Consider the following 14,527-nt stretch of genomic DNA (forward strand, 5'->3'; position numbering starts at 1 on the left):
ATCCAGCAGTAGCTAAACATTAAATCATTGCTTGATTCTATTAAAATAAACCTTGAACATCCATCCTGGGATTCTGTTTGGTCAGATCTTTCTGGCCATGATTTATTTTTCCAGGAAAGAAAGTCTAGAATGTAGTTAAAGACATAGACTTTGGAGTTAGCAGACCCTGTGGTTTAATTCCAGCTCTAACACTTGCTAATGGACCATTTCTGTTTCATTTTTAGTAAAATGGAAACAGTACTAGTCCTTATTTCATGGAATCCTTATTTTTGATTTTTAGTTTTTAGTCACTCAAGTTGTGTCTAACTCTTTGAGACCCCATGGACTGTCAGACTCCTCTGACAGTCTATCCTGCCAGACTCCTCTGTCTGTGGAATTCTCCAGGCAAGAATACTGGAGTGGGTTGCCATTTCCTCCTCCAGGGGATTTTTCCAACCATGTTCATTTAGTTCATGCTTGCATAGTGCTTAGAACACTGCCTGATACATAATAAGGACTCAAAGTAGTTCTTCCCTGCTGTTGACAATGGGTTGAGAATGACCATTGAAGAGTGTACGATTGGTTAACCAGGTTCACCAATTTGTAGCCCTTCCCCCAGATAAGAAAATGCCCACTCATTCACAGCTAAGTAAACTTGTTGGAAGTGAGAACCTGAGTGCCCCAAAGCTGCAAAAACCACCTATCTTGTTTGTGTCTCTGCCAAATAGCTTAGTCCTCTACCAAGCTTGCCCTGCCCCCAGCACCTGGTTTGTCCCTCTTCGAGGTCTATTATTTTTGTACATATCCTTGCCCCTAATACTCATGAAGGGCCCCAGAAGTTTGTGGCCTACTTTGTGTCTTGCATGTGGGCACATAGAAAACATTTGCTGAATTTGTTTTGAAAACCTCCCCTTCAGATTTTAGAGGCCAGTGGGTTTTTTGTGTTTTTGGTTTTTTTTTTTTTTGGCCGCATGGCATATAGGATCTTAGTTCTCACACCAGAAATTGAACCTGTGTCCCCTGCAGTGGAAATGCGGAGTCTTAACCACTGGACCACCAGGAAAATCCTGAGGCTAGTGTATTTAATAGCTCAACCATTTCCCCAGCCAACTCCCTAGGTATACAGGAAAGAAAGAAGGAAAGCTACTCACAGTTCAGTTGCCAACTAAGTGCCAGGCACTGTGGGAGGTATTTTCATGTAATGTATTTCTCTTAATTCTCTTAGTAATGCTGTAAGGTGGATGATATTATCCTCTTTTTAAAGATTAAGAGACAAGGGAGGTGAAATAGGTGAAGAGGATTAAGAGGTACAAACTTCTAGTTATAAAATAAGCCACAGGGATGTAATATACAGAATAAGGAATATGGTCAATAACATTGTAGTAACTTTGTACAGAAACAGGTGGTTACTGAGTGTGGTGATCATTTCATAATGTACACAGACATCACATCACTATACAGTACACCCAAAACTAACATAATGTGCTGCTACTGCTGCTAAGTCGCTTCAGTCATGGCCGACTCTGTGTGACCCAATGGACGGCAGCCCACCAGGCTCCCCTGTCACTGGGATTCTCCAGGCAAGAACACTGGAGTGGGTTGCCATTTCCTTCTCCAATGCATGAAAGTGAAAAGTGAAAGTGAAGTCGCTCAGTGACCCCATGGACTGCAGCCTACCAGGCTCCTCTGTCCATGGATTTTCCAGGCAAGAGTATTGGAGTGCCATGCCATTGCCTTCTCTGAACATAATGTTTATCAACTATATTTCAATTTAAAATCTTAACTGATAGGAACGGGGGGAGAAAGTTATTTGTTTACTTTCTTAAAAAAAAGTTTAAGACACAGGATCTGAGAGGTTAAATAATTTGCACAAGGACACAGAGTCAGGTTTCAAACCCAGGTCTAATTCCAGTTCTTCTGCTTAACCCTTAGAAATGTTTCCCAATAAACTAAAGAAGGGGAGAAGGGAACAACAGCAAGAACAAAACCTTCTGAGATTCCTGTGTTTGTGCCTTGACCTGAAAAATGAGAGGCCCCTGGTTTGGTGTCATAGACTCTCAGAATTAGTAAGAATAATCTGATCCCTCCTTCTATGAAGAATGTAAGGTCCAGAAAAGACCATAAGCATCTTTAAAAATCATCTAGTCTTTCTTCCTTAGACACTCCCTTTGGTATATTTGGGAAGCTAGTGAGGAGGAAAATTCTTTGGTATGCATAGAAGAGTATCTACTGGAATATAAATCATTATTGTTAGTCTTGTTGGTAGTCACTTCATTAAAATGTGATATTTTTTCTCTTGGCTGTTTCCTATCAGTTGCTGCCCTGCCCATTTGCTTCCTGCTTTATCCCTGAACAAATCAAATTTCTATACCTGACCTGTCAACTCCCAGGGGGCACAGCAGTCACCATACTTGTTTTGTGCCGTACGGAATTGGCTGGGTTTTGTTCCTGGCTCTCATTGTCTAGTGGAACATGAGAAGCACCATTGATTTTTTTCCTCAAGTGAAAGGATAGAATCTGTACATGTTGGTTCAGGTCAGGCTTTATGGTTTCATGAGCTCTCAGCGCTTGAAATTTCTCACCACTTTGAAGTCAGGAAAGGACTAGTTTGCAGAAACCCAACTCTTAGCTCAAGATTAAGGTGAATGTTAGTGTCTTATGGGAAATGCACTGGCTCTGAGTTCGGGTGGCAGGCTGAGCCTTCCACAGAGTAACTGTAGTCTTGAGCAAGTCTCAGCTTATTTGAGGCTGCCTAGGGTCATGAACGGAGAAGGCGATGGCACCCCACTCCAGTGTTCTTGCCTGGAGAATCCCAGGGACAGGGGAGCCTGGTAGGCTGCCGTCTATGGGGTTGCACAGAGTCTGACACGACTGAAGCGACTTAGCAGCAGCAGCAGGGTCATGAAACGGAGAAGGCAATGGCACCCCACTCCAGTACTCTTGCCTGGAAAATCCCATGGATGGAGGAGCCTGGTAGGCTGCAGTCCATTGGGTCGCTAAGAGTCGGACATGACTGAGCGACTTCACTTTCACTTTTCACTTTCACGCATTGGAGAAGGAAATGGCAACCCACTCCAGTGTTCTTACTTTGAGAATCCCAGGGACGGGGGAGCCTGGTGGGCTGCCATCTATGAGGTCGCACAAAATCAGACACGATTGAAGCAACTTAGCAGCAGCAGTAGAGTCATGAAAATCTAACAGGTCTGGTGGTCTCAGAACTTAGGTTTGAGTCTTTCTCATGGTTTGATAACTCAGTTATCCTCTGATCCCATTTATGTTTCAGAAAAATGAAAGGATTAGGTTTGAATAGATGATTTTTAGCCTTACCATCCTGGTACCCTTGTGCCTGCCCCAGTAGAGTCACAGGTTGTTTGAGGGTCACCTCACCAATTATTAAGTTGGGAGAGAGAAGCATGTATAAGCTGAATATATTTTATACCGTTTTTCCAAAGATCCTGAAGGTGAGAAACTTCCTAACGAGCCATTTATTACAATTATCACCTTGTCTGCATTGCACACTTAGCACTTCTTAAAAGCAACAGATCCCAGTAATAACCATGAAGGGATCAGTCAATTCAATTCAGTTGCTCAGTCATGTCTGACTCTTTGCGACCCCGTGGACGGCAGCATGCCAGGCTCCCTGTCCATCACCAACTCCCGAAGTTTACTCAAACTCATGTCCATTGAGTCGGTGATGCCATCCAACCATCTCATCCTCTGTCGTCCCCTTCTCCTCCTGCCTTCAGTCTTAATCTGTGAAGGCACAGTTTTTTGATTATTAAACACCTAACAAGGGCTCTGTATTGTTCAAAGTTGCTGAGGGCATTTACGTAGCCAAGCTCCCTTTTTCAGACTCTTGACAATCAGTAGTCACTGTTAAGTCTGCAAACAGGATCGGTAAACACAGTCAAGGGAGAGGTGAACAGCCTGGTACAATGAGGTCTTTTCTTAGAGGAAGACTTTCCCAGGCAGACAGCACTCTAGATTGGTCTTCCACTGGGCCTCACCAAAATCTCCAAGACTTTGTATTACTATATTTCTCTTCCTTTTCCTAGAATGAAGGTTGTAAGAGAGAATCATTGACTTTTAAGACTGTAAGCATGCGGAAAAGGCCAAGAATATTTTTCTGAAGAAAATCCAGGCTTGGGAGGCTGAAGGTTCTGAGGGAATTGCCTAGGCCAGGTACAGACCAGGACATCTTCATGTGACTTCACCTGGAGGTAGTCCTAAGGATACATTCCAGGTGACTCATTGCTGCTGACTGTTGAAGCTTATCTTTGCAAATTACCTCTATAGCTGGCAGCTGGGTAAAGTTTTTCAGTTGGATTTGTCACATAAAGGAGTATCCATTTGGCACCCACCTTTAGGCTAGGCCCTGGAGATCTGAAGACGATCAAGATACGATCTTTGCCCCTTAGAGCTGGGGGCAGTGATGCAGAAAGGGACTGAGGAGGCACAAATAATGAACTGTAATTACAGAACAAATGGTATTAAGCAGGTATTTGACAAAGTGAAACAAACACTTCCTGCCTTTAGAGGACCATGAAGGGAAGGTGGACGTCTGATGAAGGGCAGAAAAGGTGGGTAAATAGTAGCCTAAACACCTAGAGTAGCTCGAGGTGTGAGCGTTAGGATACAAGAATATGAATGTGTGTGACAGGAGTAAAAAATAGATCAAGATATGACTAGAACATTCCTTTGTAAGGGGTGTTAAAAGATAAAGGTTCTTTAGGGCCACCTTGTAGAGGGCCATTCCTTCCTGTTTCTTCATTTCTTTATTTTTGGCTGTGGCTGAATCTTCATTACTGTGAGCAGAGACTGTTCTTTATTGCAATGTTCTGGCTTCTCATTGCGGTGGCTTCTCATGTTGTGGAACATGGGCTGTAGAGCGCACAAGCTTCAGTGGTTGTGGTGCATGGGCTTAGTTGCCCCACAGCATGTGATATCTTCCCGGACCAGGGATCGAACCCATGTTCCCTGCATTGGCAGGCAGTTTCTTAGCCACTGGACCACCAGGGAAGTCCTCCTTTCAATAAATGTTGAGGGATTGTAGTAGACCAGGGAGCTGACAATAGGCAGCTTTAGTGTGTGTGAGGAGCTTGTGTTCCTGCCTTAGGAGCTTTGTACAGATCTGCCCACCATCCCAGTTTTCACAGCTATCCTTTCCTCCTCCTCTTTGCCTGCTTAATTTCTCTTCATCCTTTAGAGCTCAACTTGGAAATTACTTCCTTAAGGAATATGTTTTTGTGTGCCCTACCCAATACCATTTGCTCCGTTATAAGGACTTGATATCTCCTTCCTATGACTTGCCACAATTATAGTGAAAATAATTATGTTATTATTTAGTATATGCTCTATGTTTAATCTGTCTCCTGTGTGCTGCTCTTTTCCGACCGAGCAGTTAGATACATAGTTGGCATGCAATAAATATTTGCTGAAAGAATGACTGAAGCATGTCCATTGAATTTAGCAATAAGCAGTCACTGTTGATCTTGGTGAGACAGTTTCAGAGAAATGGTGGGGGTGGAAGTCAAATTGCAGTGGATTGTGTGGTAAATAGGAAGTGTGGAAATGAAAGCAGTGCAGTATGTGTAGACAGCTTGTTTTTAAGTTGAAGTATAGTTGAGCTCCTTATTGCCAAATTCAGACTTAAATTGAAGAAAGTAGGGAAAACCACTAGACCATTCAGGTATGACCTAAATCAAATCCCTTTTGATTATACAGTGAAAGTGAGAAATAGATTTAAGGGACTAGATCTGATAGAGTGCCTGATGAACTATGGACTGAGGTTTGTGACATTGTACAGGAGACAGGGATCAAGACCATCCCCATGGAAAAGAAAGGCAAAAAAGCAAAATGGCTGTCTGGGGAGGCCTTACAAATAGCTGTGAAAAGAAGAGAAGCGAAAAGCAAAGGAGAAAAGGAAAGATATAAGCATCTGAATGCAGAGTTCCAAAGAATAGCAAGAAGAGATAAGAAAGCCTTCCTCAGCGATCAGTGCAATGAAATAGAGGAAAACAACAGAATGGGAAAGACTAGAGATCTCTTCAAGAAAATCAGAGATTCCAAGGGGACATTTCATGCAAAGCTGGGCTCGATAAAGGACAGAAATGGTATGGACCTAACAGAAGCAGAAGATATTAAGAAGAGGTGGTAAGAATACACAGAAGAACTGTACAAAAAAGATCTTCACAACCAAGATAATCACGATGGTGTGATCACTCACCTAGAGCCAGACATCCTGGAATGTGAAGTCAAGTGGGCCTTGAAAGCATCACTATATGAACAAAGCTAGTGGAGGTGATGGAATTCCAGTTGAGCTATTTCAAATCCCGAAAGATGATGCTATGAAAGTGCTGCACTCACTATGTCAGCAAATTTGGAAAACAGCAGTGGCCACAGGGCTGGAAAAGATCAGTTTTCATTCCAATCCCAAAGAAAGGCAATGCCAAAGAATGCTCAAACTACTGCACAGTTGCACTCATTTCACACGCTAGTAAAGTAATGCTCAAAATTCTCTAAGCCAGGCTTCAGCAATACATGAACCGTGAACTTCCAGATGTTCAAGCTGGTTTTAGAAAAGGCAGAGGAACCAGAGATCAAATTGCCAACATCCAGTGGATCATTGAAAAAGCAATAGAGTTCCAGAAAAACATCTATTTCTGCTTTATTGACTATGCCAAAGCCTTTGACTGTGTGGATCACAATAAACTGTGGAAAATTCTGAAGGAGATGGGCATACCAAACCACCTGACCTGCTTCTTGAAAAATCTGTGTGCAGGTCAGGAAGCAACAGTTAGAACTGGACATGGCACAACAGACTGGTTCCAAATAGGAAAAGGAGTACGTCAAGGCTGTATATTGTCACCCTGCTTATTTAACTTATGTGCAGAGTACATCATGAGAAACGCTGGACTGGATGAAGCACAAGCTGGAATCAAGATTGCCGGGAGAAATATCAATAACCTCAGATATGCAGATGACACCACCCTTATGGCAGAAAGTGAAGAGGAACTCAAAAGCCTCTTGATGAAAATGAAAGAGGAGAGTGAAAAAGTTGGCTTAAAGCTCAACATTCAGAAAACAAAGATCATGGCATCCGGTCCCATCACTTCATGGGAAATAGATGGGGAAACAGTGGAAACAGTGTCAGACTTTATTTTTGGGGGCTCCAAAATCAGATGGTGACTGCAGCCATGAAATTAAAAGATGCCTACTCCTTGGAAGGAAAGTTATGACCAACCTAGATAGCATATTCAAAAGCAGAGACATTACTTTGCCAACAAAGGCCCATCTAGTCAAGGCTGTGGTTTTTCCAGTGGTCATGTATGGATGTGAGAGTTGGACTGTGAAGAAAGCTGAGCACAGAAGAATTGATGCTTTTGAACTGTGGTGTTGGAGAAGACTCTTGAGAGTCCCTTGGACTGCAAGGAGACCCAACCAGTCCATTCTGAAGGAGATCAGCCCTGGGGTTTCTTTGGAAGGAATGATGCTAAAGCTGAAACTCCAATACTTTGGCCACCTCATGCAAAGAGTTGACTCATTGGAAAAGACTCTGATGCTGGGAGGGATTGGGGGCAGGAAGAGAAGGGGACAACAGAGGATGAGATGGCTGGATGGCATCACTGACTCGATGGATGTGAGTCTGAGTGAACTCCGGGAGTTGGTGATGGACAGGGAGGCCTGGCGTGCTGCGATTCATGGGGTCGCAAAGAGTCGGACACGACTGAGCGACTGAACTGAACTGAGGCTTTCTCTGGTTGTGGCGAGTGAGGGCTGCTCTCCATTGTGGTGCACGGGCTTCTCGTTGCAGTGGCTTCTTGTGCTGCAGAGCTCGGGCTCTAGGTACTCAGGCTTCAATTGTGGCTCACGGGCTTAATTGCTCCACGGCAGGTGGGATCTTCCTGGACCAGGGATCGAATTCTAGTCCCCTGCATTGGCAGGTGAGTCTTACCCACTACACCACCAGCAAAGTCCCATAAGTTTATCTTCTCTTAGACAGCTTTTAATACATGTGGCTATGAAGTGGAGAAGCAAGGGTGGTAGCTAGAGGAGAAAGCAGGCTCCAGATTTGTTTTTAATGGGAAAAAGTTGAACTTATTTAAATGGCAGTTGGAAGGAGCCAGTGGAAAAGGGAGTGGTGGTGGAGACTGTCTTCTGAAAGGTGTGATGGGGTGGAGTCCAGATCAGAGCACAGTGCTCAACAGTTGAGTTCTGTAGACACTGAGGAGTCTGGGCGAGTCAGCCGAGACTGTGCAGTACACCAGGAAAAGAAGCTGTCTATGGGGTCGCACAGGTTTGGACACGACTGAAGCGACTTAGCAGCAGCAGCAGTGTCTAGTACAGAGCATGTGTTAAGTGTTTGTTTAATGGCTTTGAGTTTCTCAAGACTGGAGCGCACCGCAGGCTCTGGAGGGTATGGACATAACGAATTAGCTTGAATATCTTCATGGTGGAAAGTCCTGATTCTTCTTGAATTTTGGAAACAGCCAGAGGTCACTCAGAGCCAAGACAAATTGTTGAGTAAGTGGGTGGTCAGTTCAGAGACTGTTCCTTGTGGGTTAAAAGTAAAAGCAAGAAACAGGTGTGGCTTAAAATAATCAGACTTGCTGGGGGTGAGACATGGCAGTCTTAACAGGCCTTTCATATAAGAGTTCCCAAAACATTTCATGCTGGTACCTCCAAAACTGGGAAGATTCATTTTGATGTCTGTGTTCACTAAAAACCCTCTCACTAAACCACCGGTTGGAGAGAGTGTCTCAGACTTTTCTGCCTCAGAGTTTGTGAGGTTTTTGGTGCACTGTGTGAACACTACCACCTTCAAAACACAAAGGCTTCTCCCCCTTGAAAGTCTTAAGAAGTTTAGATCCAGGAGGTGATGCGTGCATAGGAGAGAAGCGGGTGGGCCGAGGCTTTAAAACCTTCTGCCAGCTTGTTCAACTCTTCCCTGTGCTGCGAGGGCAGCTGCTGGTGCCCTGGCTGCCCCAGAAGGTCGCCAGGCAGTCTTGAAGTGTGCGGAGCCATGCATTGTCTATTCATAGCCCCTGTGCCTGTAAACCAGGGTCCGGTGCCTGTCACTGTGCCTGTGGCAGTCTGGAGTTACCCAAAGAGAACAAAGCTGCACACACGGGCACACAACAGAGTCTTGTAACAACCCTGTCCCATTTCCTAGGGCCGAGTCAGGTACCACAACTTGATCTCAGCTGCCCGCTTTATTTCACGAAGTTAGCACCTGAATCACACCAGGAGCATTGTGTTCTGTCCCTTTTGAAGGGACATGGACAGGTTCTGTGCTACTGCCCATACTTCTCTGAGCCCACACAGCCCTTCCCCATCCTTTTTCAGCCTTTAGTAAACTTTCCCCATCTTTCAAGGCTCAACTTCCCCTGCAGACACTTTCCTGGCTCCCCTGAGCAGAATGAGAAGGAACTAGAAAGAGCACAGACTTTAGAGTGAGCCAGACCTGAGTTGGGATGCTAATGCTGCTGCTTGAGCTTTCACCCCCAGCCCCAAGTTTCCGTTCCCTCACCCATTAAATGAATATAATAACACCTGTCTCATGGTATTGTTTTGAGAATTGAGATTGGGTCTGTGAAAGAACCTAGCACAGTTCTTGGCAAGTAGGAGGCGTTCATGAAATGTTTGTTCTTTTCCTACTGTACTGGTAATTTCTTTCTCTGAACTAAATACTTTGATGTGAAATAACATCTCAGTAAAAAAAAAAAATTACAATATGGAAGAATGTTTCTTTTCCAGTGCATTTCCTCTTCCAGGAGCAAGGTGATTTATCCAACAGCCTCCAGTGTAGAGCTTAGACTGATGGGTCCAATGAAAAGACCCATGATGCTGATTGAATGAATGAGCTCCTGGACGAAGTGATGGGAAATCAGCACAACTAGGGCTTTTGAGGAGAAGGACAAGGCTGCAACTTGTGTAACCTAGAGAGCAGACCTTTATGGGTGCTGGCTAGGGACAGTTGTAGGAAAGGCAGACCCGAAAAGAAAGAGACTTATTCATTTCATGTACTCAGGACTGTAAGCATGGGCTGAAAGGAAGGAAAAGGCAGGTTTTGTTTCAGTAAAAAAAAGGGACAACCAGAACCAGCTTTTAAAATATTTATTTACTGGTTGCTTCAGGTCGTTTGTTGCTGCACTTATAGACTTTCTCTGGTCTCAGCGAGCAGGGGCTCTACTCTGGGGAGCACAGGCTCTAGGCACACAGTAGTCAGAGCACAGGGGCTCAGTAGTTGTGGCACATGGGCTTAGTTGGAATCTTCCTGGACCAGAGATCGAACCCGGACCCCCTGCATTCCTACGCACTATACCACCAAGGAAGTGCCAGGACCATTTTTTTAAAAAGTGGAGTGACACTGCTTTTGAGGCCATGGAGTTGGTGTTGCTGCGGAGATGAGCAGCTGGATGATTGCTTGGCAGGGATCTTGTGGAGGAGGGAACCGTGCGTGTAGCAGAGCATCACTCAGCCCTTCCAGCACCAGAGTCTGTTAAGTCCCTCTTCTACAAGGTGGGGATCCTGCCCCCGCACTCCCTGCTTCTTCAGCCTCTGAACCCCTCGCTTCTGTGTGCAGGTGAAGATGCCTGGAGGTGTCAGGGCTGTGGAGACTACGTCGCTCCCAACCAGAGGTTGTACAGGACGGTCAGCGAAGCCTGGCACACCTCCTGCTTCCGGTAAGTGAGTCCATGTGCCTGTCTTCACCAGCGCCTTGCGGGCCAGGCACTGGCCTTCATCCTCTGGAAGATACAGAACATGCTTCTGACTTGAAAGTTTCCATTTCAAGGGGTGGTGTTCAGGGGGCAAAGAGGGAGGTGCCCAGGAAGTGCATGTGAGCAGAGGTCAGGTGTGGCCCCCTGATGCCAGATGGAACTGGAAGAACGGCACGTGGGCCAGGTACGGCTAGAGATGGGAGGTTTGGGGATGGGAGGAGGCCTTTTCAGGGTGTCCCAGCACCCTCACCTGGCAGATGAGGAGACTGAGGAGGAGAACGCGCGACTTTCCTACACCTGCACTTCTGATTACACAGGTGCCTTGAGGGCTGTTGGCACAGCCAGCTGTTCTTCACCCCAGGATGCCTCCCTAGCTTCCTGCTTTTTGTTATCAACTCTGTTATATCAGTGGCTCTTAGATGATTGTTTGGTGGAAGCTTGGTTTCTTGAAAACAGCACAGCCTTTAATGTCAGATCTGTTCCTGCTCTCTGAGACTCAGTTTCTTCATCAGGAAAATACAGATGTTAATCATCTCTCTCACAGACTTGTTGAGATCTAATGAAGTCAAATATGCCAAGGGTCCAGCCCATGGTAGGTACCTACTGAATGGCTGGAATCCTCGAGAGTAGGAGCTTGTCTTTGTATAATACAGAGCATAACCCAGCACCTGGCCTGCAGTCATTCTTCACCGGGAGGCTGGGTGGGCATTTGTGGCCCTCGAGGTCTGAAGCGGCAGGGCTGTGCTCACGATGGAGAATGAGACAGAGTGCAGACAGGCACCATGTGCTGTAAATACCAGCTCCCACACCAGCTCCCACACACAGCAGAGCATCCCCTGTGCTGATAGCAAGTTACTGAATTGACCTTTGAGCACTTGCCTCCGCCCAGGGAACTACGTGGCGGGTTGGCCTGGAGGGCTCTGGCCTCTGGAGGAGTTGGAGCACTTTCCTGCCCTTTCAGCTCTAACTCAGAGCTCGCCAGTCTTCGCTGTGCATCTGATTGCCTTGGTTACTCCTCTTATCCCCAGGGAAGTTGATTCTACTTCCGTTTTGCTTCTTTGGTAAGATAGGAGCAGAGTGTCAAAGCTGCAGGGGCCTCTGGCTGCCCTTTCATTTTACAGCTCAGCCAAACCAGCATCAGAGCCCTGTGAGTTCCCAGGCTGGAACTCTCCTCGGACTTCAACCCACAAGGTCATGTTTGTTCCTGCCATTTTCTTACTTCTGTGGATATCTTCTATCCAAAATAAGCAAGAATGGGTAGAACAAGCTATAGGAGAATTGCTGGATTCTCCTATAACTAGAAGCACCACTTCCTGAATGATACAGCCCCTTCATATCACAGACTCGAGGCCCGAAACCAGAAAGACAAAAATTACATGGACTGGCCATGGATGAAATGAGCTGGCTCTAGAACTTAAGTCTTGGGTCACTAGTAGGTCTGGTGAGATGCTAGCTTGTTAGAGTGCGCTGTGTATGTGTGTATGAGACAGACACAAGTATGTGCTCACAGTGGAGTGAGGCATGTTATCCTGGTGGCAAAGAGTGCAGCCTATGAAAGAGAACTGTTTTCAAATCCTGGCTTTGCAGTTTGTTAACTGGCCGTCAGTGACTTCCCTGAGCTTCAGGTACCTCATCTGTAAAATGGGGAAAAGAATAGTTCTCGTCTCACAAGGTGGTTCAAGAGGATTAAAGGTAGTGACCTGTGAAAAGTCCCTGGCATAGGGCCTGACACATAGAAAACCATTAATAATCAGTAGTTGTCATTAAGTGCTATGTTGAGTGTGTGTCTATATTCCCCTATATGCGCATGTGTATTTTAACTTTGAACCACCCTGACACAGTTAAACCAACGTCATGCCTGTGGGGGAAGCATTCAGGTCAGTCTCCTATTTGCAGCTTTGCCTCGAGGACAGAATCTTTCTGATCTCGCTCTACTGATGGGGCACGTCTCCCGACTCCTGAGCTTTCTCATGAAGTGGATGGCGTGGAACCCTCAGACAGAGCCTGGCGGTTTGCCCTGGGGAGACTGGCTGCTCTGGAGCCAATTTGTTGTTGTTGTTCAGTCGCTCAGTCCTGTCTGACTCTCTGTGACCCCCATGGACTGGAACATGCCAGCCTTCCCTGTTCTCCACTAGCTTCTGGAGTTGGCGCAAACTCATGTCTGTTGAGTCGGTGATATCCAACCATATCATCCTCTGTCACCCCTTCTCCTCCCGTCTTCAGTCTTTCCCTGCATCAGGGTCTTTTCCAGTGAGTCAGCTCTTCACATCAAGTGGCCAAAGTATTGGAGCTTCAGCATCAGTCCTTCCAGTGAATATTCAGGGTTGATTTCTTTTAGGATTGATTGCTTCGATCTTGCTAATTTGACTTTGCCCCAAATTGGAGGAATATCTTCAGGGCTTGGAAGGACTGCATTTTCTCTCTGACTCTAGAAGTGACCTTGGTTACAAGGAGCACAAGGCCTCAGCCTGAACAGTCTTAAAAGGTCTCTTCCACCCCAGCTCATCTGATTTCAGAGTGTGGGTTCAGAGTGTCTGGGTTCAAGTCTGTCAGAAGCAGGGCCCTCCCTTCCAGCTACCCAAAGAAAATCCATTCTTTGTGATTCCCAGCCCCGCTCTTACCCAGCTGGGCTCCAGTTACAATAAAGGAAATGACTTTTCTTCTCCCCTTCCCCCACACCTTTGTTTTCCTAGTCACAGGGTGGGGCTGGATATTGAATGGAGAAATTGCTGGAGTTTGGCCCAAACTCCTCCCCTCGCCTTCTTACACCAGCCCATCCTCTGTCTGCAGCCACATCCGTAATCTTGCCTCTGATAGTGCCTTCCGCCAGATTCTCAGGTTCCCCGGACAACAGGAAATCACTTAAGGCTGGGAACCGCGGCTGTACAGTGGAGGCCAGGTGACAAACCTCCTGGAAGTCCAGAATTGTGCTGGTGCCGGTGGGCGCCTGGCCAGGATCCCCCTGGTCTCTGGATGCTTGGTGACCACCCCTCCCGCTTCCTCTCCTCAGCCTTTGCAGTGGGCCCATTTGGACTCTTAAGTTCCTCCGACCTTCCTTCTCCATGAGCAGTGCTGTTGGCTCTAGAGCCGGGGCCCTCCTCTCTGAAGCTCTCTGGAAAACTGGCCCCTCTTGCTGGGGAGGGAAGCAGCTGGGCCGCTCACCCTTTGCTGTTGTTAGTCAATATGCTGGGTCTGACTTTGTGACCCCGTGGACTACGGCCAGCCAAGCTCCCCTGTCCTTCACTGTCTCCCAGAGATTGTTCAAACTCATGGCCATCGAGTCGGTGGTGCCATCCAGCCATCTCATCCTCTGTGGCCCCCATCTCCTCCTGCCTTCAGTCTTTCCCTGCATCAGGGTCTTTTCCAACAAGTCAGCTCTTCCCATCAGGTGACCAGTGTATTGGAGCTTCAACATCAGTCCTTCCAGTGAATGTTCAGGGTTGATTTCTTTTAGGATTGACTGGTTTGATGTCCTTGCTGTGCAAGGGACTCTCAAGAGTCTTCTCCAGCACCATGATTTGAAAGCGTCCATTTTTTGGCACTCATTGTAGCTGAGGTTAAAACAAGAAGCTATGAGTGGTGACTTGGTCTCTTGGCATGTTTGCAAAGCAGGTGACGGGTTTTCTGAAAACTGTCCTTTTCACCCTCGTCAGAGACGTTTGGCCAAGGAGGAGGGAAAAGCTGCCTCTGCTGGTCTTCGTGGCCCCAACCTAGAATGCTGCTGTCTGACCTGCTCTGACATCATCTTCAGAGGGAAACACCGTGCCCCCTCCCCCCATACGGCTCCTGCTCACACTCAGGGCCTTCTTCCTCAGGGCCATGAAGAG

At 46.5% G+C, this 14,527-nt stretch overlaps 1 protein-coding gene across 1 annotated transcript in view; it reads left to right on the top strand.

The window, feature by feature from the left end:
* Positions 1-14,527, top strand: part of LIMK2 (LIM domain kinase 2) — a 54,549-nt gene that overhangs the window by 3,943 nt on the left and 36,079 nt on the right. The window contains exon 2 of the mRNA XM_055549554.1: positions 10,565-10,664. Coding sequence (XP_055405529.1) covers positions 10,565-10,664 — 100 coding nt within the window. The remainder of the gene's footprint in view (positions 1-10,564; positions 10,665-14,527) is intronic.

The sequence above is a fragment of the Bubalus kerabau genome, chromosome 16 (assembly GCF_029407905.1).
Source record: "Bubalus kerabau isolate K-KA32 ecotype Philippines breed swamp buffalo chromosome 16, PCC_UOA_SB_1v2, whole genome shotgun sequence".
Classification (NCBI taxonomy): Eukaryota; Metazoa; Chordata; class Mammalia; order Artiodactyla; family Bovidae; genus Bubalus; species Bubalus kerabau.